The sequence below is a fragment of the Cariama cristata genome, unplaced genomic scaffold (genome assembly GCF_000690535.1).
Source record: "Cariama cristata isolate BGI_N322 unplaced genomic scaffold, ASM69053v1 scaffold11019, whole genome shotgun sequence".
NCBI lineage: Eukaryota > Metazoa > Chordata > Aves > Cariamiformes > Cariamidae > Cariama > Cariama cristata.
Window position 1 is genome coordinate 1 of NW_009635260.1, and position 22,381 is coordinate 22,381.

General features: G+C 37.3%; 1 protein-coding gene across 1 annotated transcript in view; it reads left to right on the forward strand.

Annotated features, from left to right (window-relative positions):
* The first annotated feature begins 123 nt into the window (after positions 1-123).
* Positions 124-22,381, forward strand: part of UBE2V2 (ubiquitin-conjugating enzyme E2 variant 2) — a 29,035-nt gene continuing 6,777 nt past the window's right edge. The window contains exons 1-3 of the mRNA XM_009707469.1: positions 124-179; positions 18,272-18,417; positions 21,662-21,787. Of these exons, the coding sequence (XP_009705771.1) occupies positions 18,373-18,417; positions 21,662-21,787 (171 nt within the window). The 5' untranslated portion in view covers positions 124-179; positions 18,272-18,372. The remainder of the gene's footprint in view (positions 180-18,271; positions 18,418-21,661; positions 21,788-22,381) is intronic.

A 22,381-nucleotide genomic window follows, 5' to 3' on the forward strand; every position in this document is an offset into this window, starting at 1 on the left:
GGCCCCGCCCCCGACGCTCGCGCGCTCCCTCGCCCGGTGCCTTTCCCGCGCGCTCCTCCGCGCTCTAGAGCTGCGGTTGCCCTGTGGGAAGTGACGCGCTGCGTCAAGCGGAAGTGACGTACATCGCGTGCAGGCCCGGACCGGTGGGGGGGGGGTGGACAAGACGGCTGGATCCACAGGTCTGTGAGGGGGGGCTCGGTGGGCCTGGGGCTGGCGCGGGAAAGCGGAGCGTTGGGCTCGTGCTCGGGAGGCGCCCTCGGAAGGGCCAGAGGGGTCTCCTTTCTCGGGACGGGGGGCGAGCTGCCTCTGACGGGAGCGACGGCAGTGGGGAGGAGTTGTCTTCTGACAGGGGGAAAAGGGAAGCCACGGGGGCACCGGGCCAGGTTGTGCTCCAGGCACAATCCCTCCCCTCTGTAGGGCAGCGACACCCCTGTGAGAGCCTGGCCTAAGGGATGAATGGTGGAAGAAAGGGCTCCTGGTTTTATAATGAACGTAGTGGGGTGCTGGAGGAGAGAAGGCTTCATCTGCTGAGAGACAGGAATGGATAGATGCGTGTCCGTATAGGGAAGGGAGACGTCACTAGCCTGGTAAAAATGCTGGAGGAAGAAGATTTGTACCAAAGATTTGTGCCAGGGTACCGTCTGGTCAGTATAGAAGTCGTGGTATAGTGATATCTAAAAGAAAGGATTATCTCTTTTCCCTCTTGATGCAGGGGAAAAGAGATCAGGCCTGTGTTGTGTTTTGGGGCAAAGGTACTTCAGTTTGGTGGTGACTGCAGCATGATGGGGAAGAGAAGTGAAGCATCTTGCTCTTTCACTGGACAGCTATTGGAGTCAAAGGGTTTCTCTTATAGGCAAATGGAAGGGCAGAGAGCTGCAAGTCATCCCAGGAATTCCATATCAGTAACCAGTATAGCATGTGTTAAGTATTTGCATGACTACTGTGGAAGGTGGTGGCAAAGAAAGGGACAAGAGTATTGCTTCAAGTACTAAATGCAGAAGTTCAAGAAGCACAATTATACTGTCTCAGTTTCATTTCATGAGAGACTTGAAATATAAAAGACCTTTCCACAGTATAAAAAACCTGAAGTCTTCAGGGCCTCATTTCCCCTTCTCTCACCTCTGAGAATTTATAAGTGAGATGGACAGAGGAATGAATTGGTCTCAGAGGTCAGTCTAGGGCAAATGTTGGCTGCTAATTAATTTCTGTTCCCAGTTGACTGGATCATTGAGGGATTGAGACTATAATAGAAGAAACTTCTGTGTACTGAAACTGATCTTGGTACCTTATTGTTGATTCTGTGAGGAGAGCTTGGGCAGATTTTTTCAGGTAGGGGAGTCCTCTCCACTTGTGACTTTGGGGATGTGGGATTTACAGAGTGAAGTTTGGTAAGGTTACAACAAATTGGGGCATAGAGCAGGTCTTGCTACTCTGTGAAAGAGCAGTCCAAAAAGGTGTATTATTGCCTATGATAAACTGAGCTAGACTACTTGTCTCTGGATTGCTGGATTTTATTTTGTTAAAATTTATTGACTGACTTCTTGGTGTCTAAGTTTAAAAGGATTTTATTATTAGTTTTATTATGCAGCAACTCCCAAAGACTTCAGCTTATGTCTGGGCTCTGGCCTGGGATTTCCTGTAATGCACAGGAAATAAGGTTGGTTTAGGTCATGTGTATTGAGTATTGGCATTTGACATCACAGTCCCTTCAGTCTGGCTAGTGTAGAGTATCAATTACAAAAAATTTGTATATTAAAAAAAGCCTTTTTCTTCCTACAGAACATTCAACTCTATAAGAAGAAATATTTTTTGACCAGACTTTCTTAGTTTTATTGCTATAAATGCTCTTCACAGTCTTACATGTGTGATTTTAAAATCTCCTATATACACTTACTCAGTGTGGCTGTTTTTATCTTGGAAATATAGCCACACCTAAAGTTCAAAAAAGTGGGAGATATAGAAAACTATTCATACATGTATCTGCTCCAAACAGTGTAAAATGCTGATAGTGCATGTACGTGTTGTTCAAGAAACAAAATCGTTTTAGTAAAATGAAGCAAGCAGACAGAATCATCAACAGAACTGCTGGGAAAATTAGTCGGGACTTCTAAAGCAAAATACTTACTCCAGTGGAGAAAATACTATTGGCTTTTTATTGGTATATGCATAGATTGGGGGGGCAAGGGGTGTTTGTTTTGTTCTTTCCACATCGTATGTAGAAATTTAGATTTTTGAGACTTCACCCAGAAGAACTGCTCTTGCCAGGAAGCTGTGTTATACTCATTTGTGGAGGAGGGAAGGGAATGATTTGCTGTAGACATAAGATTTAACTCTACCTAGCTCTGTGAATTTAATCTGTTCTTGCTATAAAGTTCAACTTAATCCTTATTTATTTCAGAAAAAAAATGAATGTTTTGGTTGCATGAAGTCTAGGAATGAAATTCTAGCCCCAGGAAAGTCAACAGCAAAACTTTTATTAAGGTCAACTGTCTTCATTTTATCCCAGAAATTCCTTTCCTGGACTCACTAGTTCTTTGAACACTCACATAAAAAATTGCATGTCTTTAGCAACAGATAGTTTAGTTTGAAAATAGCTGTTCTTTAATGTGTGCTAAAGAAATTGTGTGTGTCAGTGTTATATTGTTGTCAAATAAGTATCTCACCTGCTTTCTAAAATCACCTGTCTTGACTAATTTTACATGCAGATATTGCATGTCCTGGAAATGGACACTTGTAAGCTGCAATTTGATTGATCTTCTGATATTGCAACTCCTTCTGCTTGAAGCTGGATCTAGGTTGTTTGTGTGGGTACTGCTGGAGGTCTGGGGAAAAACAAGTCTTTTTTTATAGAAAAGAACAGCTATTGTTGATATAATCAGCTAATTTCATATTGATTAGCTGGAGATTCATTCTATTAATATCTTTGAAAATACAGAGCAGGAGATGTAATTAAACATAGTTTCAGGTTAAAAGAAATAATTTACCAAAGCATGCCATTTAAAATCTCTTGTGTAACTTGAGAAAAAGAAATGGATCAATAATGTCATTAAAAGGAGTTAATTCCGGAATTAATTTCTGCATTTCCATAATTCAGGTTTTACTTAAAATTACTTATGTGTATAGGGTATAGATATAGCTATCTAAAATGTGAATGTTTGCTAAAAACAGTGATCATGTCACCAAGTGGTTAGAACTTAATGTGTGAAAAGAGGAGAATTAAGGCACCTGTGTCTAATACTGTGCTCTGACTATGGGCTGCTAAAGCTTTTGTCTGCTTCCTCTTCAACCGAGGGCTTCAGTAGCTTGGGGGAGGGTGAATAGGGCTAAGTTAATGAAAATTCCCCTTGGCTTGCTGAAACTGTGCACTTGGGAAAAAAATCGACTGACCTACAGTCAGCAATTATGTATCAGATTCCTGATTTACTTCTAGTATGTAATCACAAGCAACCTTTTTTGAAAGTGTGCTTAATGTCTTTGAAGGAGCACAGCTAGATCCCAAGCAAGTGTGTTTTCTGTAAAATCCATACTCATTTCCAGATACTCTAATCTTTAAGGATGAGTTGGCTTCTTTGTGCAACTTGCCCGTAAAAAAAAATCTTTCCCTTTGAATTTATATATGATTGATTCTTGGAATAGAAATGGCACAATGCTCAATGTCAGTGCCTTGTTTTCTTAACTTTGGATTTTACTTCTATTTGCAAATATTTAGTGGCGGTGAAAGCAGTTCTGAGTGTGCGTGACTGCAGCTGTAAGGAAACTGTTATTAAAAATGAAGGGCTGGAAGTGCTCTTGAGTGGCATTCAGTCTCACTCCCTGAGCTATGAAGCAAGAACTGACCATATCTTTCCTGGTGATTGAGGGTTTTGTTGTTGGTTTTGTTTTGGTTTAAAAGCTTTTTTTTCCCCTAAAATCCTCCATTGAAAAATATTCCATAATGTGAGAGAGGGGTTTTATAATACTTTCCCTTAAATCATTTGCAACTCTTCTCCAGTCCAAATCAAGCTGTTGTCTGTCTGTTCTATGCTTAGTGAGACAGAGATTGATGGATCACCATAACCTGTGAAGACTGCTAGATATTAAGAGCCATTCAGAGGAGTAATAAAGGAATTTATTCGTAAGTGGGAGGTAGAAGTAATGTTTTCAAGACTATTTTTTCCATATAGGAGATGGTATAATTTAAGCTTTGTATCTAGGAAACTTGTGTGTTAAACTCTTTGCAGGTAGGCTTCTCTTTTCCTCTGACCTGTTGGATGCCTGTTTCCTCCCTCTTTTTTTCCTTGTGGAGGAAATAGTTGTCTGTTTTTTATCTAGTATGTTTTACCTTCAAGGATATATTACTCCCTCTGCTTTTCTGTATTACGTGTCCATCACATTCACTTATCCAGAACCAGTTTAACAGCTGTTTAGAATTTTATGGTCCTCAAAGTTTGTTCTGTGTATTTATAAAGTTAGCTCTGTAAGCGCAGACTTCTTGAAGCTGCAAGTAATCAGACAAAACAAAAGAAGCAAAATACTGTATTCTGTGAGGCAGCAAACACTCTGCGAGGGGCATTTTTCCATCCTGTCCTATGCACAAGGAATTGCAACTGTGATTGTTCTGTCTGCTTAAAAACAACTTGGCAAGCCACAAATAATTTAGATGTGCTTCAGCTGGGATGAAAACAATCTAGCTTACAAATGACTTTCAAACTATTTATAGACCATCAGTTATTTCCAACTTTGTGGCATATATAGGCAAGATACTTTATTTCTTTTTGCAGCTTTACTCGTACCATTTTCCTCTCTTTGTTGCTGGTACTTTACAACTCTGTCTTTAAATAACAAGCCCCAATTTCTGTCTTTCTGCCACAATAGCTGTGTAAGAGTATGCTCACAGGCTGAACACCTTACTTCTGAGATAAAAAAGTGGCCTACTTTGTAATCTTCTATTTGTTTGAGAGTTTGTTTGAAATTCAAGGACGTTACCGGGCATAGTCATAAACCCCATTATCTAAGCTATTCTGTACAATGCCGGAAGATTTTTAGCTTGGGTGAAGATACAACACACACAGTTTTGAGAAGATACGCCTTTCAGCAGTTGGAGGCAGATGGTCCGTGCTGTAAATCTAAGCACAGATGAGAAGGCTTCTCATGTGTGAGAATTAGATTTCCAAGTCTTATGAGTAGTTGGTGAAGTTGAATTGCATACATAGTTGTTAGTGTTTGTGTTTTACCTTATGGAAGATATTCCCAAAGGCAGCGTTAAGTACATGCTGTGAAACTGTTCAGCCTCATTTTGTTGATGGACCCTTCCTCCTCTGTCTCCCTACTCTTACATGTTTTTTTCCTAGACTATAGCTTGTACTTCATTCTGACCAAAACTTTATGTAAAGTAGTGGATCTGCTTCGTGCTCATCATGTCACTTAGGTTTTGTTGCTTTGCTGTCTCAACTAGCCTGTGGGAGCCTCAGCACAGATTGTGGAAAGGCAAGAAGGTGCTATAGGGAAAGCATTCAAAATAGTCTTGATTTAAGCTGTACTCAGAAGGGTTTTGCTAATGCTATCCTGCCCAAAAGAGTGTTTTTCTTTGTATTTGTCATTTGGAAGACACTAATGAGATATAATTCAAACAATATTTTGAATAAAATCAGTACTTCAAGTGCAAAAATTTATGACTGTGAAGCTGACAGACTGGTTCTGAATAACATGAGCTTCTGTTTTACAACCTTTTCAAAAATGTGTGGTGCTTTAAGTACGTGACTCTAAATCATTTCTAGTTAGCATTTTGTAACAAATGGAACCTTCAACACTTAGAACTCCAGAGCTTTAAATTCTTTATTTCAGAAGGATACAAAGCTTCAGCTGGATTTAAAAAAAATTGTCAGAAAAAGTACATGTAACATTTAGATAGACTCAGTATCCCTTTTTAAAAAAATTGTTGCATTAGACATATTGAAACTGCACAAAGAAAAAAAAATCACCTCTCTTCATTGCGTTTGTGACTATTCATGACTGGATAGTTAAGTGTGTTTGCAATTTGTTTGAGTAAATCAAAAACATTTTTCCCAATATATGTAAAAATAGTGTCCTTTACTCAGGATACCAATATAGTCTTAGTAAAATGTCCACTTTTATTCATTTAACTTAGAACTTTCTCAAGGATAAAATTGTAAGCTTGCTTTCTTCTCACTGGAGTGGAATATGTGATCATGTAAATATTAAATAATCTGAACTTTTGAGTACCACGACATACAGAAAATAGCAGGCTGAAATATGACTGTCAACAATAATGTAGGAAAATAATTTAATGGCAGTTCTTGTTACTAAACATGTGGTGATTGGTACATTTGCTGATTATATACATAAGCGTATGCTTATGTGTATAACTGAAGGAATAACCATGGATCACATTGTTTGTTTTACATAGGTAAAGGATCTTTATGTTTTGGACTGTGGGTGGATGCTGACTCATGTTGGAAAAGACGTTCATGCAAGTCTTAGAACAACTGTTTGCTAATCAATGACTTGTAACCCGTTTTAGACAGCTTTACAGCTTTGCTAAACTAAATCCTTGATGCTACTCTTGTTATCTGGGTCACACATTGTATTCTTACTATTAAGGCAGACCCTGGGAATTTCATGACAAGATGTTGGCCTCTGCTTGGTTCCTCTAGTCTCCCACTCCTTCTGTCCCTTTATCTGAAAAAAAATTTTTTGTGTCATCATACTTTAAAAGATAGCTTACAAAGTCTGTATTTGAAATCTTTTTTCCCCTCTGCCAACACGATCTCAGGTTTAAAATTAAACTTTCAAAACTTGAGCCTATCTGCCTTTATACATTTCCTTTAGCCTTTTTTCCCCTTTATTTAGATTTATGTTTTTAATAGTGGGGTTAATTTGTACTAAACAAGTTTGGTGTTTTTTTAGCTTCAGAGGAGAGAAATTGGAAGTATTTCTTTGTCTGATAAACTCTTGATTCCTTAGACTATTAAATAGCAATTAATATTGCTAGTGGTTTTTGAAGTGACAGATATCTTTTCTAAACCCTCTTTGCTGGCTTCCTGCCTTATGTTGTTTTGTACAAAATTGAAATAGTAATAAAAATCTCAGTTTGGTAAGCATCGCAGTGTGTCATTTTTCGTAATCTGTCGTTTCATATACTAAAACATATGGGGAGATAGTTGAACTATTTAGTATCTCATCTGTGTTTCATTCAGTGGTTGCCTATAAGGAGTTAACTTTTAAACCGAAGTCAGCCTATGCTTCTCCATGCTTCACCAAAACATCTTGGATGTCAATTGATGAGCTATTTAGTGACTTAACTGTTTAATTCCTGTATGGTTTTTGTTATGGTTAGGCACAACTGGACATGCAGTGTCTGATGTAACTAAAATCTGAGTTAACAATAATCTTGTTTATAACAAAAAATTTGCACGTAGATATAATATAGACTGATAAATTTATGCCATTAATATCGGTGCAAATTTGTAAAATTAGTTTTAAGCAATTTACGCCAATTTTCTTCTGAGACTGCAATCTAATTTGGTGGGTTTTATACTATAGTTTTCTATTGGTGTGGTAACTATTTTTTGAGTGTTTTTTGGATAAGGTATTTTAATTAGTTGTGTGGGAGCTTCTCAAGGTTTTGGGATTTTTTTACTAAGAGCTTGCTTATGCCTTCACTGCTTTGTAGTGGAGCAAGCTTCTTCATTACTGCAATTTATGTGAGCGCCATTAGTAATTCTGTGCCAGCAGCTGTACTCAGGATGATTGTATTTGCATGAAAATGCAAAGATAGAGTGAAACAAACTGTAACTGTTGTTGTATCCTTGCTTACAAATTCGAGTCCAGCTGGAATTTCTCTCACATCTGGGCTATATTTTGCGTGTGTGCGTATCCAGTCTTAACTACTCTGTGTGCTTCTGCTCACCGACATATATATGATGGCTCTTACACTTCTTCACTGTTGTACCTTGTACAACTTCAGGATGTTTAGGGTATTGTTGCTACATAAAAAATCAAGAGTCAAGAGGGCATTTGGAAGTTGGACTGCAGGAGATGAGGAATGGAGGTTTTTAGTGAGGCAGGAACCTTGGTAAGGAGAGATGGTGCAGAATGGGAAAAATGTGCTGGGATTTGTGCGAAATGGCTTCTCCGTGGATGCTGGTCAGAGGGTGGATCAGCTCTGATGAATCAGGTAGTTAATGGCAGCCACATCTCCCTCTGTCTGCTGCTCTTCTGAGAAAGGTGAGTAAGGGGAAAGGGGTGACAGTGGGGAGCAGGGAAGGAGGGGAGAGAGGAGCGACCATGAGCATGGTTAGAAGTGAACAAAAACTAAACAGATACAATATTTTCCTGGAGGATGTTGACCATCACAGGAAGAGTCCTGTCCACAAGGCTGCCTTCAGTAAATAATCTGATGAATTATAGAACACAATTGGTAGAACTCAAAATTACTAGGAACAGTTAGCCTACTTCCTTCTGGTTACCCAAGAGGCAGGATAAGAGAAAAGAAGGGAGGATTTAGGTGAAGATGCCTTGATAATGGAGCTATTTGTTCTGCTAGTAATTTCTCACACTTAAAAATTAATTTTAAGAAATAATTAATTAGTAAAACCTAAAATTGCACAGGCTTTTTCCTATGAAATTACACATTTGGAATGCTCGTTCTGCTGGAGAAGTCAAGTTTGAGGTCTCATCATTCTTACTGTGAAATCAACAGCAACTGAAACACATTGAATAAACTAACATCGCTTTTGCAGTTTTGATATGCTGAGATCTCTTACTCCAGTATCAAGATTTGTGGTTTAAGCCATTTTAACATGTGTTTGTAGATCAGGTATGTGTTTATGACATCCCAGCTACTAATGCCTGGATCTATAGAAATTAATTTCTTCCCACCCCCCAAACTAAGTAAACTTTAATATTGTTTGTATATTGAAACCTTTATTATGATTTTCTGTTGTCTAAGTACACTTTTTTTAATTAAATGTAAGCTGGGGCCTTGTAAGGCAAACTGATATTACCACCTGTCCTTCCTTGTGAGGCTGTCCATCACTATGTACTATGTTCTCTATTTTGTAAGTGCAGGTGGTAAGATATGTGTGAAAGGTAAATGAGAGAATTGGATACCACCAAATGCTTCTGAGGTGGGCTCAGCTTTGAAAGTGGGAGGTAGTGGACCGTAGTTGTGCTTATGGCCTTTCCCTTCCATGTTAATCTGCCTGCCCCTAAATGTGCAAGTATAAACTTAAGTTCTGTTTTCCTTTGAAGACCTGTTGTACTGTATTTGGCAGCTGAACCCGAAGTATGAGATGGAGCAGCTTAAGTTGTATTAAATGCCACTTTTAACACAGTGCAGCTAGAACTACTCCTGAAAAAAAAACAGGTCAACATGCAAATATTCTGTTTAGAATGTATCATTTTCTAGTAGATAACTGACAGTGTCAGTGTTATGAATAATAACATAATGAAATTGAAAGTAAGGGGAAAAAATTGCATATGTAAATCTGTGTTCTGTCCTCAGTGAAATTACTGTTTTTTTTAAACACTAGTGTTTCTGCCCTACCCTAAAGATACAAGTAACTGTACACCGCTCCAGACCTTTTACCCTCAGCTAAAATGTTCATGCTGGGTTGCAATAAATTAGCGAGGCTTCTGCTGTATTAACATAGTTTCTCGTTAGCTGCCTTCTTAATGTAAGCTATATATAGAATGTTTATGGCTGTGGCTAGACGCAAGTATAAAGGAAATTCCTATGGAAGTTGTTTTCATGCAGCCTAACTTCAGTCCTGAACTGTGTCTGTTAAGATACCAAGCAGTACAAGATTTCACTTCAGTGAAATAAATAGAAATTATCACAAGTGTAATTCTGAAAAGGAGTATTACTTTAGTTAGCTTTAAACAAAAGGTAGGTTTTAAGATGAAGCTTTATAACTTTCACACTGCTGTCACTGTTTCTTGGCTGCTGCTGGGAAATGTTCCTCAGCAAGTGTCATACCTTCATAAGAAAAAAACAAACCCCAAAACTGATGAAATGCATACTTTAACTTCAGTGTAGTTCCTAAGATTGCACCTCCTCCTTGAAGTCTTCCAACCTGTGTGCTTTCAATTTTTTTTTTTTAAATTGTAAGTATTGTAAAAGGCAAAAGAAGTTAACCAGAGAGAGAGAGAGAGAGATAATTTTAGTCCTGCAAAGAAGCAGAGTAGCCCATTCAGTTTTAATCAGCTCTGTTGAGTACAGGCAAATTCTTTAATTCTTGCTAGATGGTGGTTTTCTAATGTTTACAACTGTAGCAAAACTGGCTTTAAATTATTATAAACATTAAACGCGTTGAATAAATGGCCATTTGCTCTATACTTGTTCATTAATGTATATTTATTTACTTTAGCTGTGAAAACTTACTTGCTAGTCATCTCTTTTCTTACTAGTTCCTGAAGTTAGCCATATTGTTTTGTTTGTTTGTTTCTTTTGGGATGAATAATTTCATTTTATGTGGAAATGGATTTTTACCTGGTTATGTCAGACTTGGTTTTATTTCTTGAACTTCTATTCCTAGAAATTTTCCACAGGTAAGCTTTGTTAGGTTAGTATTCATGAGTCTGCAGATCTAGACTGCTGTTGCTTACGGCTTTGCCAGTTGCAGACAGTAATGACAAGACACTGTTCGGTTGGTCTGACACAATGCATACTTTAGACACTTGCAAAATGGAGAAGAAAGCATTCAAGATCACTGTTTTTGAGGGGTTACCCATGATTAATTTTGGAAGCACGGAGTGCTCTGGGATCTCTGTTATCTGTTGTCTTTTTATGTCATCTATCTGTACTGAGTGGCTTTAATAAGGTCCTTCTGTATTCTGTTGTCATTGATAGAAATGCATCTCTTTGGTTTTATGTGACAAAATCAGTGATGACTGGAACACTCCTGTGGAAAATATTATGCTTGCATTATATGGATGTTTCATGTGTACATGCTAGAATTGCTTAGTACCTTATCCACCATGCTGATCAATGTGTACAGGCTGCATATTGCTGCTAAATACCTTCATTTCATTTCACCATTTATGATAACATAGTACTTTTTGAATTTAAGCTCAAAACTGTTAAAGCAGAATATTCTGTTGCCCAAATTTCATTGCTTTGGGACATCCCTGCTGAAGGAAAGTGGAGAAAAATCATATATAGTAAATGTAGCGTTACGAATACTACTGATAGGCAGAATTATGAATTTGAACTTTATTGAAGTATATCAAAAGTTGGTTGGAAAGCGGTCCAAAGAAGTGAGATATCCTCATAATTCTAAGAAAGCAGAAGTTTCAATTAGCAGAAATACCAAGATGTATCAAACCTATTTAATGAAGGTACAGTTTTCTCAATGCAGGCTCACTGTACGTTTGCTAGCACATGGCTGAGTTAATTCACAGATTGAGTTCTGCAACACCAACTGGATGCTTTCATAGTTACTGGAAAAAAGTATTGCTTTTCATTGAAAATGTCTATTTGCCTCAAAGAAGAATCATATTCTTTTCTTGGTTATTGGAAACAGTGCTTTTACTATGTGTGTAGTAACACTCTTGGTTTAAAACAACAACAAAAGAGTGTTCACTATTGAATCACTCCATTCCATTACTAACAGTAGCGATGGAGTTCTTTTGTAGACAAAACTCCCAGGTCTGACTTCGTTAATAGGCAAGTTACTAGAAATACTTCTGGTTTGTGGAGCCAGGTTACTGTGATCAACCTCAGGTAATGACAGTAAACCTGGTAGTATAATTACAGTAAACTTGGTAATACTTCTTGACAGTAGGTTACTGATAGTAAGTCAGCCTTTTTTGTGTGTGTGTGTGTTCACAGAATATTTTACTAGGCAAAAGAGTATATGATGGGAGCTGGGTTACTTGCAAACAAAAATATGGATCATGTTTTTAAAAAAATAGTTTTTTCAGAGAAGAGTGTCTTCCAAAAATTTAATTCCACAGGAGTATTTTTTGCAGCCAGAGTAGAATATGTTAGCGTTTCGCATGCCCTAGTTGTCTTTCCTTTCTTTTTTGTGTATTGCCTATTTCAGGGCCTATTTAAAGCTTTGGTTGTTTTATGTTCTTTTTGTGGGTGTGTGGTGTGGTCATGTTGTTAGTACAGTATTCCAGTTTCTTGCTTTATTTTGTCCAGAACAAGATGACTTCTGAATTGTTCAGGCTGAAAGGAACCTGTTATTTTCTATGTGTTTCTCTTTGGGATTTTTTATTTCTTCCCCTCCCTGCCCCAGGAGTAATTGTATTATGGCTTAGAATTTGCAAGGCTGACATCCCTCCCCCCTTCCCTGTCATTAAGAAAATACTTATTTTTCTGCCACCCTGAAGTTGGTAAACAGGGTTTGAGAGTTTTTATTACCAAGCTAAACATATTTTTGGGGTTTCCATTAGCCAGAAGTCAGTGGGCAAGAGAACTCGTACATTCAAAATTGCTTCTACTACAGACTTTTCCTGACATAGCTATCTTAAGTAGGAAGAATAGCATCCCTGACAGTATCCTAGCTGTGTTAATGTATAATTTACTGATACAACTTGTTCTCGGATCCATATTAAGATTTGGTTTTATGTCTCTGAGGAGTGTGCTGGCAGTATGTGGTGTGCTGGTGTAACTGTGGTAAAGGGCTCCTGGTGTGGATTTTGCTTTCAGGAGTGATTGAAGCCAAGAGCTAAGGAAGATTTTAAGGGAAACTGAATGTTGGTATGGATATTGTAATACACAATTATTAGAAAGAATAGTTTTGGATAGAACAGAAAACCTCACACTTTACGCTCTGAGCCGATCCATGAAAAATTAGGGTTATGGCTCCCTTTTATAAGTGGCAGGGAGAAGAGTAGAGTGTAGGTTATCCCGCTCTTGCCTGTTACACAGGAAAGAATCATTTATGTGCAGGGAGCTGTATTTGAAGGAGTGTGTCCATGTGAATTGTTTAAAAATGTGATTTAGTATAGCCAGTGTGCTCTGTCAAACTTGACATAAGTGCAATTGTGTGTTCTGTTTTGATCCTGATTAAATCTCTGTACTAGTGGGTGGGTGATCTGGCGTTGTGGAACTTTTTCTTGACATTGTAGCAAGATAGGTCCATCCAGGTAATTCCCCTTTATTACTCCAGTGGAAGTTATTGGTCCCACTACAGGATAATGAAGATTCCTTTTTTTTTTTTCTTCCTCCTGATGCTTTTTCAGGTTATGCAGATTCTGATTAAAAGCGTAGCTGTAACTTCTTTTCTGACTTGTCCTGTGGGATAGTGTACTTCTTGTTAATTTGGTAGGTTAGAGTAGACCCTCCTGCTTGATTTAAGTCTTTGTTTACTGATTCTTCTTTTATTCTTTTCTCATTGTTCCAAGGTATTAAATTCACTGTTAATTTCAAGGATCCGTTTCATGATTAAACTTCTAAATTAAAAACTACTGATATCTGTAAGCATGAGTGGGTGTTGTTTGTTTTGTTTGTTTAAGTGAAATGTGTTTACTTCAGCTCTTTGTGAAAACTTGGTAAATACTGTTTGACAGTTCCTGTGTATGGTTTTGGGGGGTCAGGAGGCATATGTCAATAAAATCCATAATGAGGTAAGCTTTGCAGATAAACCAAAAAGAGGTTGGGGGGGAGGAGGTTGGCTTTTTTGTTTGTTTTTTCTTAATCTTGATGAACCCAGCTATTTTTTCACATGGAGAACCTTAGTCCATCATTGCAAATAGCTGTGCTGGATGCAGTGCTGTACCTAGCCCTTAATCACAGCCTCCTGAGTGGAGCTTACCACTCCTACAGCTCTGCCAGTGATGAAATCGCCTGACTGCTTTAATCCCATTCACCTGGAACCGAGAGGTTTTAGCTGAGGGTTGCCTGTTACAGGGAGTAAAAACAACCTGTCTGCACTTGGCTGAAGCTGGTTAGCTGTCCCATCAGCCAGTGGAATTGGGGAGAACAATATTTGGGAGGCCCATAGTGGTGAAAGGCTAGAGGCATTTTTCTCTTCAATTGCCACTACTTGTGGGAGTGGTACCTTCTGGAGAAGGTACACCTGAAGTCTGGTAGTCAGCTGAAGGATGGGGGTGGTTTCTGTAATTTCCTATTGCTGATGAGCTGCAAACTGGAACAGAAGGATGTTGTTTTCATTGTCCAAATTCTGTAAATGAAATGCTGATTCTTACCTAGATTCCATCAAGGAATATTTCAAAGTTTTTAGCAAGTATTTGAGGGATTGTATTGTCTGGATTAGAGGCAAACCTGCAAGTTGTGTATGCACCATTAACATACAATTTAGATTGTGCCCTCTGGAATACATGAAATAGTGAGAGGAACAAGAAATTTTTACTTTATTTTTTTACTGGAAAGAGGGCACAATCTTGTACACATATTCTGTTCTTCAAGCTAAGTAGATTTGTATTATGTAAAGGTTATAGCATGAGTGGATGCTCAGGACAGCATTCGCATTTAATTCCAGTTCATTTTGCTGGTAGTTTCTAAGACTGTAATTATAAAGGTAGGTTGGTTTTGGTTTTTTATCCACTGTTAACTTTTAAAGTATTCCATGTCACTTGTCAGAAATCTATCAACAAGTTTTCTAATAAAACATTCAGTAGTGACTTCAATTGAAGTTTGAAGTATTGAGGCTAAAACATTAAATATATATGTGCCAGGGACATAGAAACAGTTTGGTGGGGTTTGTTGGTTTTGGTTTTTTGTTCTGTTTGGGTTTTTTTGGTGGTGGTTGTTGTTTTTCAACCTAGGAAATAGTGACCTGGTAATCCTTTGTTGCAAAAAGCTCTAGTAGACATTTGTAATTAAGATGTGCACGGCTCGTTGCTCTGCCACTCTGGTGTCAGTTGACAAATTAGGGTATCTTTTTGGATATAGGGTGGGAGAGCTTGTTGTCCAAATCTTAAATGTAGAATTGCATGAAAAGAAAGATCTTGTGGATTTGCTGTGGTCTCATAAATAAAGGAATAGAATATGTTTGTGAAAGTGAACCAAGTACCTTAAATACAGAAATGCTCTTATGAAATAGTGGTTTTATCTGAATTTATACAATCAGTTCTGGTGACACCAACCCAAATGTTGTAGGACTATGTAACTTTCTGAAAGGGAATGTGTTTGAACATATCTTTGGCCTGGTTTAGTTGAGAGCTAACTTTTTTTTTTCCTGGGAGTTTTTTTAATGGTTTGGAATCTCAGTAGGGTGGTGTGGTATTGGGCATTTGTTTGTTTGGTTTTGGTTGGTTGTTTTTTTAAACATCAGATGTTTTGACTCTTATTTTTAACTTCAGAGCAGTTTTCTGCTAGTTACTTCTAGCACTGATAGGAATGTTACTGTGGGGAGCCTGGCACTTGCTGTCAGATTTTTTTTTTGTGTCTCTTTTCAGAGCAGATCTAAATTATTTTCTGGAGATGTTCTGGAGGTTTCCCAAGTCCTTCACTGCTCCCCTTGGGCAGTTAGGGGATCTAGCGAACACAGACAACGGAGTGGAAAAAATGTGATGGACACAGGACAGTTAGTCATAAGGGGTTGTTATTTTCTAATAACTGTCATCTCCTACAGTTTCGTACGTTGCGCACCATTTTATGATACAACTGAGCCAGTCCAATGGCTTTTTGCCATGAAAAGCTCCCTCATCCCCTCACCCGTGGTTTCGCAAAGGAAGACGCTGAAAGACACAGCAGTCAGCTCTGGCATTTATTGATCTTTCTTCCTGAGTCAATTCAGTTGATTAACTGGTTGGATTTTTTTTTTTTTGCCTAAAGGAAAAACAGTTTTTTGCTAAATTAGTGTGCCAGTTTGGCTAATAGAGGAGCCTGGTTAGTGCAAGAGCAACAGAGTTTTGCGAGAGGGTGTGAAACCTCTTCTCCTGGCAATGAGCAGTTGGGTCATTTCAGGTGTACTGAAAGGTGATAACAGGTGATCAGAAATGAACTTAAAACCTGTTTGCTACCATCTTTTGTGTGCTTCTAAAAGAGGTAAACTATAAAACAGAAAATCTGCAGTCAGAGCAAGAATTCTGAGAAATGGTGGATTTAAACCACTGGAGAAGTTGAAGATAATGATTGGTGCTGAAGTACGTGGGGTTTGGGGGTGCGGGTTGTTTGTGTTTTTTTTTTTTTTGTTTGAAGCTCCAGGTACCACTCAGAAACTATTTACTCATGTGATGCAAAACAAGAAGTTTAGTAGAAGTTTATCCTGCTGGTTTAATTTATTTTTTTTTTTAAAAAAAGATTAGCATTAGCCTTTTACTGCAGACTCCGTTCCACAGCATGAATGAATCTGGAGCAAAAGTAAAAACCTCGTGCTCCGTAATGTGATAGAAGCATGATTGTTAGTTCTCATCCATCCCTAGTCTGAATTAGATATGTTAAATATATAGATCTAATGTTAATAACAAGTCAGGATGGGACCAGAGGAATGGGCAAATGAATGTCAATGAAGGTTTTTAAAAGGATCTGTGCTGACGTATTTAAAAATGATCTGCTCCTTGATGTACTGTGCTAGTACTTTCAGGTAATCGTGCATGAACTCTTATCTGTGAAAATAAGCTTCCAGAGTAATTTAACTCCATTAAAACAAATTTTTATACCGAGGTTATCTGAGTTTTTGCCGCCATGGCTGCACTTTCATACTAGTACTTGTCAGGTCTCTCTGTGAGCCGGACTGGTTTGTTAACTGTCAGGAGATTAACCAAAATGTGTAATTTTCTGCTTGGTTAGCAAGCTAAAGTAGCTCATTATGGGCTCAGATGAGTGGCAGTACCAAAGCAGGAAGGAAGGTGAGGCCATACATGAGTGATATAATTTCCTTGCACTGTCCTGATGCTGTACTCTTAATGCTTTTCTCTGGGAATTTGGAGAACATGGAGACAATTGTTTCTAAAATTTTAGGAGCCTCTCCCTAGTCTTTGTTTGTTTTGATTTTTTTTAAAAAATAATTGTTTTAAACACAGTGGAAGAGAAACCATAGTTATGCAAGATAAACTATTTGAATAGTTGCTGAAGGGTATGTTTTTACTGGTCTATATGCATACATATTGACTAAATAATCGTATTCTATTGGTCTTAATTTTTTGCATAGAGACTACTTGGAATACAGAGTAGGGTAATGTAAAACCTGAGATCCCAGTGACTAAGTGATATGAAAACCAGTTTTCGTTGACTCTCATCTTTTTCAAACTTGCATAGTATATATTCCTTGCTAACAACTTTTGTACGTACCTAGTCTTAGTTTTAGTTTTATAGAGTACCTGGATTCTTCCAGTACAAGGAAGGATCTCTGGTAAAAATCATGGCAAACACTATAGCTATAAGTAGCTATAAGTAGCTATAAGAAAAAAAAAAAACACCTATAAACAGCTATAAGAAAATCAAAGTTTTATTGTATAGCAATATTACTACTACATCATTGTGCATGTATTATTTGAAAATAAAAGCATACCATGATCGCATGCATGAATGTTAATTGGCTTTGTTCCCTACATCGGTGCTGAAATACCATTTTAGCTTCTGTGATGTAAAGCAATTAAGCATCCACTTGTTTAATACCTATCAGTATCTGTCTGTTTTCATGTATAATAATCAAAATCCAGTAATTATAATTCAGTAAGTGATTATTGCTTGGCTCTCTTTAGAGGCAGTACATCTTCATATTCTGTTGTGAATATATCATTATCTCTCTTTAACAACTTAATCAGTGTTTCTGTCCTGCTTATTTTTTTCTCTGTTAAGTGGGAATAACAATCACTAGATTAAAAAAGACTTGATTTTTAGTTAGTTTTCAGATTTTAGTGTTTTGTGTTTGGTTTTTTTAAATCAAATGAAATCAAGTGAAAATATTTCAGTCTTTCTCTTACAGTTCACATTTATTAAAATAATTTTTGTAAATACCACATTCATTATTTTTGGAGGGAATTTGCCGTATCAGTTTTATGTGGATTCTAGTTGAGTAGAACATGACAGACAATTGATTTTGAAATGTATTGGCTCTAAACACTACTGTGCTTGGGAAAGAGAATCTGAATTAAACCATCTCAAACTAAAGAGACCTCTCGTTTTCTCTTTTATAGTTTGTATTGCTATCACTTGGTAGTAACTAGCTTCCAGTGAAGTGGTTAGTTGCTTCAAAACAATTTTAAGTGCTAAATAAATTCACGTGGGAAATGTTTGTTTGACTTGAAAGTATATTCAGCGGTTGCTAGTGCATAACATATAAAAGCAATTAAATCATTTACCTTTTCCTTAATGTGAACAGTATTGATCACATTCTTCCCTTTTCTCTAGTTAAAGTACCTCGTAATTTTCGCTTGTTGGAAGAACTTGAAGAAGGGCAGAAAGGAGTAGGTGATGGTACAGTAAGCTGGGGCCTTGAAGATGATGAAGATATGACACTCACTAGATGGACAGGAATGATTATTGGGCCACCAAGGGTAAGTGTGATGAATTAAAACATTTTTCCTAAGTTTGTAGGCAATACAAAATGCAAAAAAAACCCAGTCGCTTTGCTGCAGTGTAAAGGAATTAGTTAAAATTGAATGTATGAAGTTGTAGAAACATGGTATATTCATGCTAGGATTCATCACTTCCTGGCATGTTAGTGTTTTCAGTCTAGCCTCTCCTAGTACATGTTTCTGTACCTGTCTGTATAAGCCAGTTGTGATTTGAGACTTACTACTGAGTTAGGAACATACTCAGTCTGTATTTCCACCATTACTGCATGTAAGTGTACAGTGATAGTACAGTAAACAGGGTAAATGTCTTTCCACAGTTTATCATATGTGCCTAGTAATTTGAATTCTGTAGTAAACCAGCAATGTATTTTCAACTTTCACAAGTTTTATCGAATAGTCTTTCAGTATAACACTTTATGCATTTCTGTTGCATCATGCCTAAAGACCAAGCAGTTTTTGATTACCTCTAATAAGATTATATACATATATATATAAAAATATATATATAATTTGGACCTTTTAAGTTCTGTAGAATGTCACCTAGACTGATAAAACGTGCAAGAGAAGGCATCATCTCTCGTGTCTTGAGTATCAGCCTCATCAGTTATGAATGGACACATCTTTACTTGACTTTTGTGCACACTTTCTTATGAGTTACAATATGACACAAAAGATCACTGTGTAAAGGAGAATTTTAAAATTATCCTTCAAGTAGCTCTAAGTTAGCAAATGTCTTTCACTGCTAACGTGAGGTTACTGCCTTGTGTGTCCTTCAGTGCTGCAGGGCTTATTGGAAGAACTATCCAAGACAAGAACTGAAATCAGAACTTGGTCTCAGTGAAGATAATGTCTTCCAGAGTAACAAAGTTCCAGAGTTAGATTCAGTGTGACTTCCAAAAGCAGCTTGAATTAGAGTTAGTTGCAACTTACAACACACTGTCTTGAACGTCTGCATAATTGTGCTGAGCTCCTAAGATTTGGGTGCATCTGAGAGAGAACCGGTTCAAAATATAAGTGTAGCGACAGTATGCTTTGGATACTAGCTTCTGTGGCATCACAACGTTTGAATACATTTTGAAGAAAGTTTGTAGTCTTACGGGTTTTGAAAAGAACTTGCGAATGTGAGCTAACTCCCTGACTCTCCAAACAGCCTCCAGAACTGCCTGTGACAGGTTTCTGGTTCAATCTAAAGTAGATGCCTGACACATCTTTGAAGGGAGTGGTTATTATATGGGAGCCCATATGTTTTAAAAAATAATAAAAAAACCAAACCAAAACAACCTGGCGTGCACTTTTCATTCTGGTCAATTTATATTGCTGTAATTTTATTTTCTTTATGAAGAGTGCATACAAGTAGTATTTTGGGCCATTTCATGGCCATGCAGTCTTACTGATAGAATGACTTGCAGCATGTGGTGATTGTAGAAAGTGAAAGTCACCAGCTCCCCAGCCAGTAATAGCATCTTGAGAAGAATTACATATCCAGTTTCAGGATTTGTAGAAGATAGGTGTTTTTGGAACTGACTGAGTTACATAGACAGTGCGCAGTTAGACAGAAGACAGAAAGTTACTAATACTGTCCACAGCATCAAGTTCTTCACATACGCAGCTTTTCTAGAGCTGTGCAAAAATTGCTTATCAGGGTTTTTTTTTTCTTGCTTCATTTGAAAGGTAAACCAACATGGAGGGAGGAGGGGAAGACTTGCTTTGGATTAAAGGAGACATTTTTCTGACTCCCCCAAAAAAAGGCATTTTAGGTTTTTGGGGAGCTGACCAGGGATGTTTGACTTGCAGTAAAACAGCCACTTGAAAAACCGAGCAAAATTGAGAAACCACCTGGATAGGAATAAAGAAATGAGAATGAGTGCCGTTCGTAGGATTTTTCAGAATTTTGATCAGTGTATATACATTTTGGCATATTTGCACTGTAGCTGACAGTATGCCTCTCTGGGGAAACAAATGGTTTTATCTGGGTGAATAATGAGAATTTTTGTTACTGTGTTTTCTTGCTGTGGTAGCAGCTATGCTACCTGTAGCAGGACAGGATTACTTTTATTAGGCCTTTAGCTTTTAATGGGAAAGAAGAATAGGAAACCTTTTTTCTAACAAAGAATGTCCTGCTTCCCTTTGTTTCTTTCTGACCCACTTGCTGCTCAGTCTCTGTAGCTTCTCAAAATAATAGGACACAGTTAGGGTGCCTCAGTAGTCTGATTTCCACTCTGCCTTTTAAGTGACCGCGGAGTGGACTGTCATTTGACATCTTGACTGTGTGGTTGATACTTCTACTTGGAGAGAATGACAGCTGGCTGATGCAGAGTAGCTTAAAGATGGTACTTCTGGAAAGTTCAGAGGCATGTTACTGCTTTTGGTTCATGCTAGCTGTGTCTGTTGTGCCAGTGGAAAGACAAACGTAGAAACTGGGTTTATCTTCCTTTTGGAGCACAGACTTATGTACATCGGTGACCAGCAAAGCCACTGATGCTTTTTATTGTGCATGGCCTACTTGACAAGATTAAAAAAGATAGAACCGTATTCATTTCTAATTGGACTTTCTCAAAATGTATTTGCACTTAGAATGATCTGTTCCATGGTCACTTTGCAACGATGTCTTCTGCAAACTAGCTGTCACTTTACTGTCCGAAATTCATAAATCCTCTAGTAAACCAAGCAATCCTCAGCTACGGAAGTCTTACATATCTTCTGGAGTGTTAATTACTTTGAGAATATGTTTTTCACAAATACTGTTTTCATCTTGTTCTTGGTTGTGTCTTAACTGTTGGGTTATTGGCATCTTTGTCTTTCTCCAGTTCCAATTTTTTTTGTAGTGTTAGATTTTTTTTATTTTTTTTTTTACGAGGGAAGACAGTAATTTTCCTAAAGATTATTCATTTTTCTCTTAGCCCTCTACTGTGCCAAAGTTGTTTTGTGAATGCAGATGGGTAGGGAAGGATAGGAGTAAATACGAATTAAAAAAATAATTGTATTCTGTTAAAATTTTTGTATGGAATAATCAGTAGGTTGTGTAACTTACACATATTCATCAAGTAATCAATATAACAAAGTGGAATATCAATCAGTAATCCAAGACCATAAATTGGTATAAAATATTAACAGATTTGTAATTATTTCATATTTCTTAATCTTTATTCCTCTTGCCTTTTAAAAAAATTTTATTAATACTAACTTTCAGTAAAATGCATTAGTCTGTCTTTTTGCTTTCTAGACAAACTATGAAAACAGAATATACAGTCTGAAAGTAGAGTGTGGACCTAAATATCCAGAAGCACCTCCTACAGTTAGATTTGTAACTAAAATTAATATGAATGGAATAAATAATTCCAATGGAATGGTAAGTTGAAATGGTAAGATCAACCATGTTGTTAATCCCTACTATAAATTATTTCTGTGAAAAACCCAGGTGAGGAATATGCATGTTGGACAGAGCTTTCATGTTTAAATTTTACAATATAAGTACTTTGTTTAAATCAAATTTTGGTTGCCTACTACTTCAAATCTTTAGGTATTTACAATATGTTAGCGGTTCTTAGTGGCTTATCAATGAGATGAGCATTATTTATAGTATTGAACCAGTTATTTCTTTTAAATGAAGCTGAAAATTTAGTTTTGAACAGAAAAAAGTGTTTAAGCCGTGTGTAGGTGTTTCCCTTGTAATACTCTTATAAAAGGGGATTAGATTAATACTGTAACAGAGGTATTACAAACTTTATCTGATGTTTCCATTAATTTAAAATGGAGGTTATTCCTGATGAGTGTCACTCTGGATGTAGTAAATCACCTGTGATGAATTGATGTATTTAAACTCTTATTTTCTTTATACTGGGTTTGTTCAAATCCAAGACTAAGCTTCAGTCTTAAGATCTTTTGATATAGATAATAATCACTTTTATTGCAAGTTGATATTTAAAATGAGTTACTTCCACTG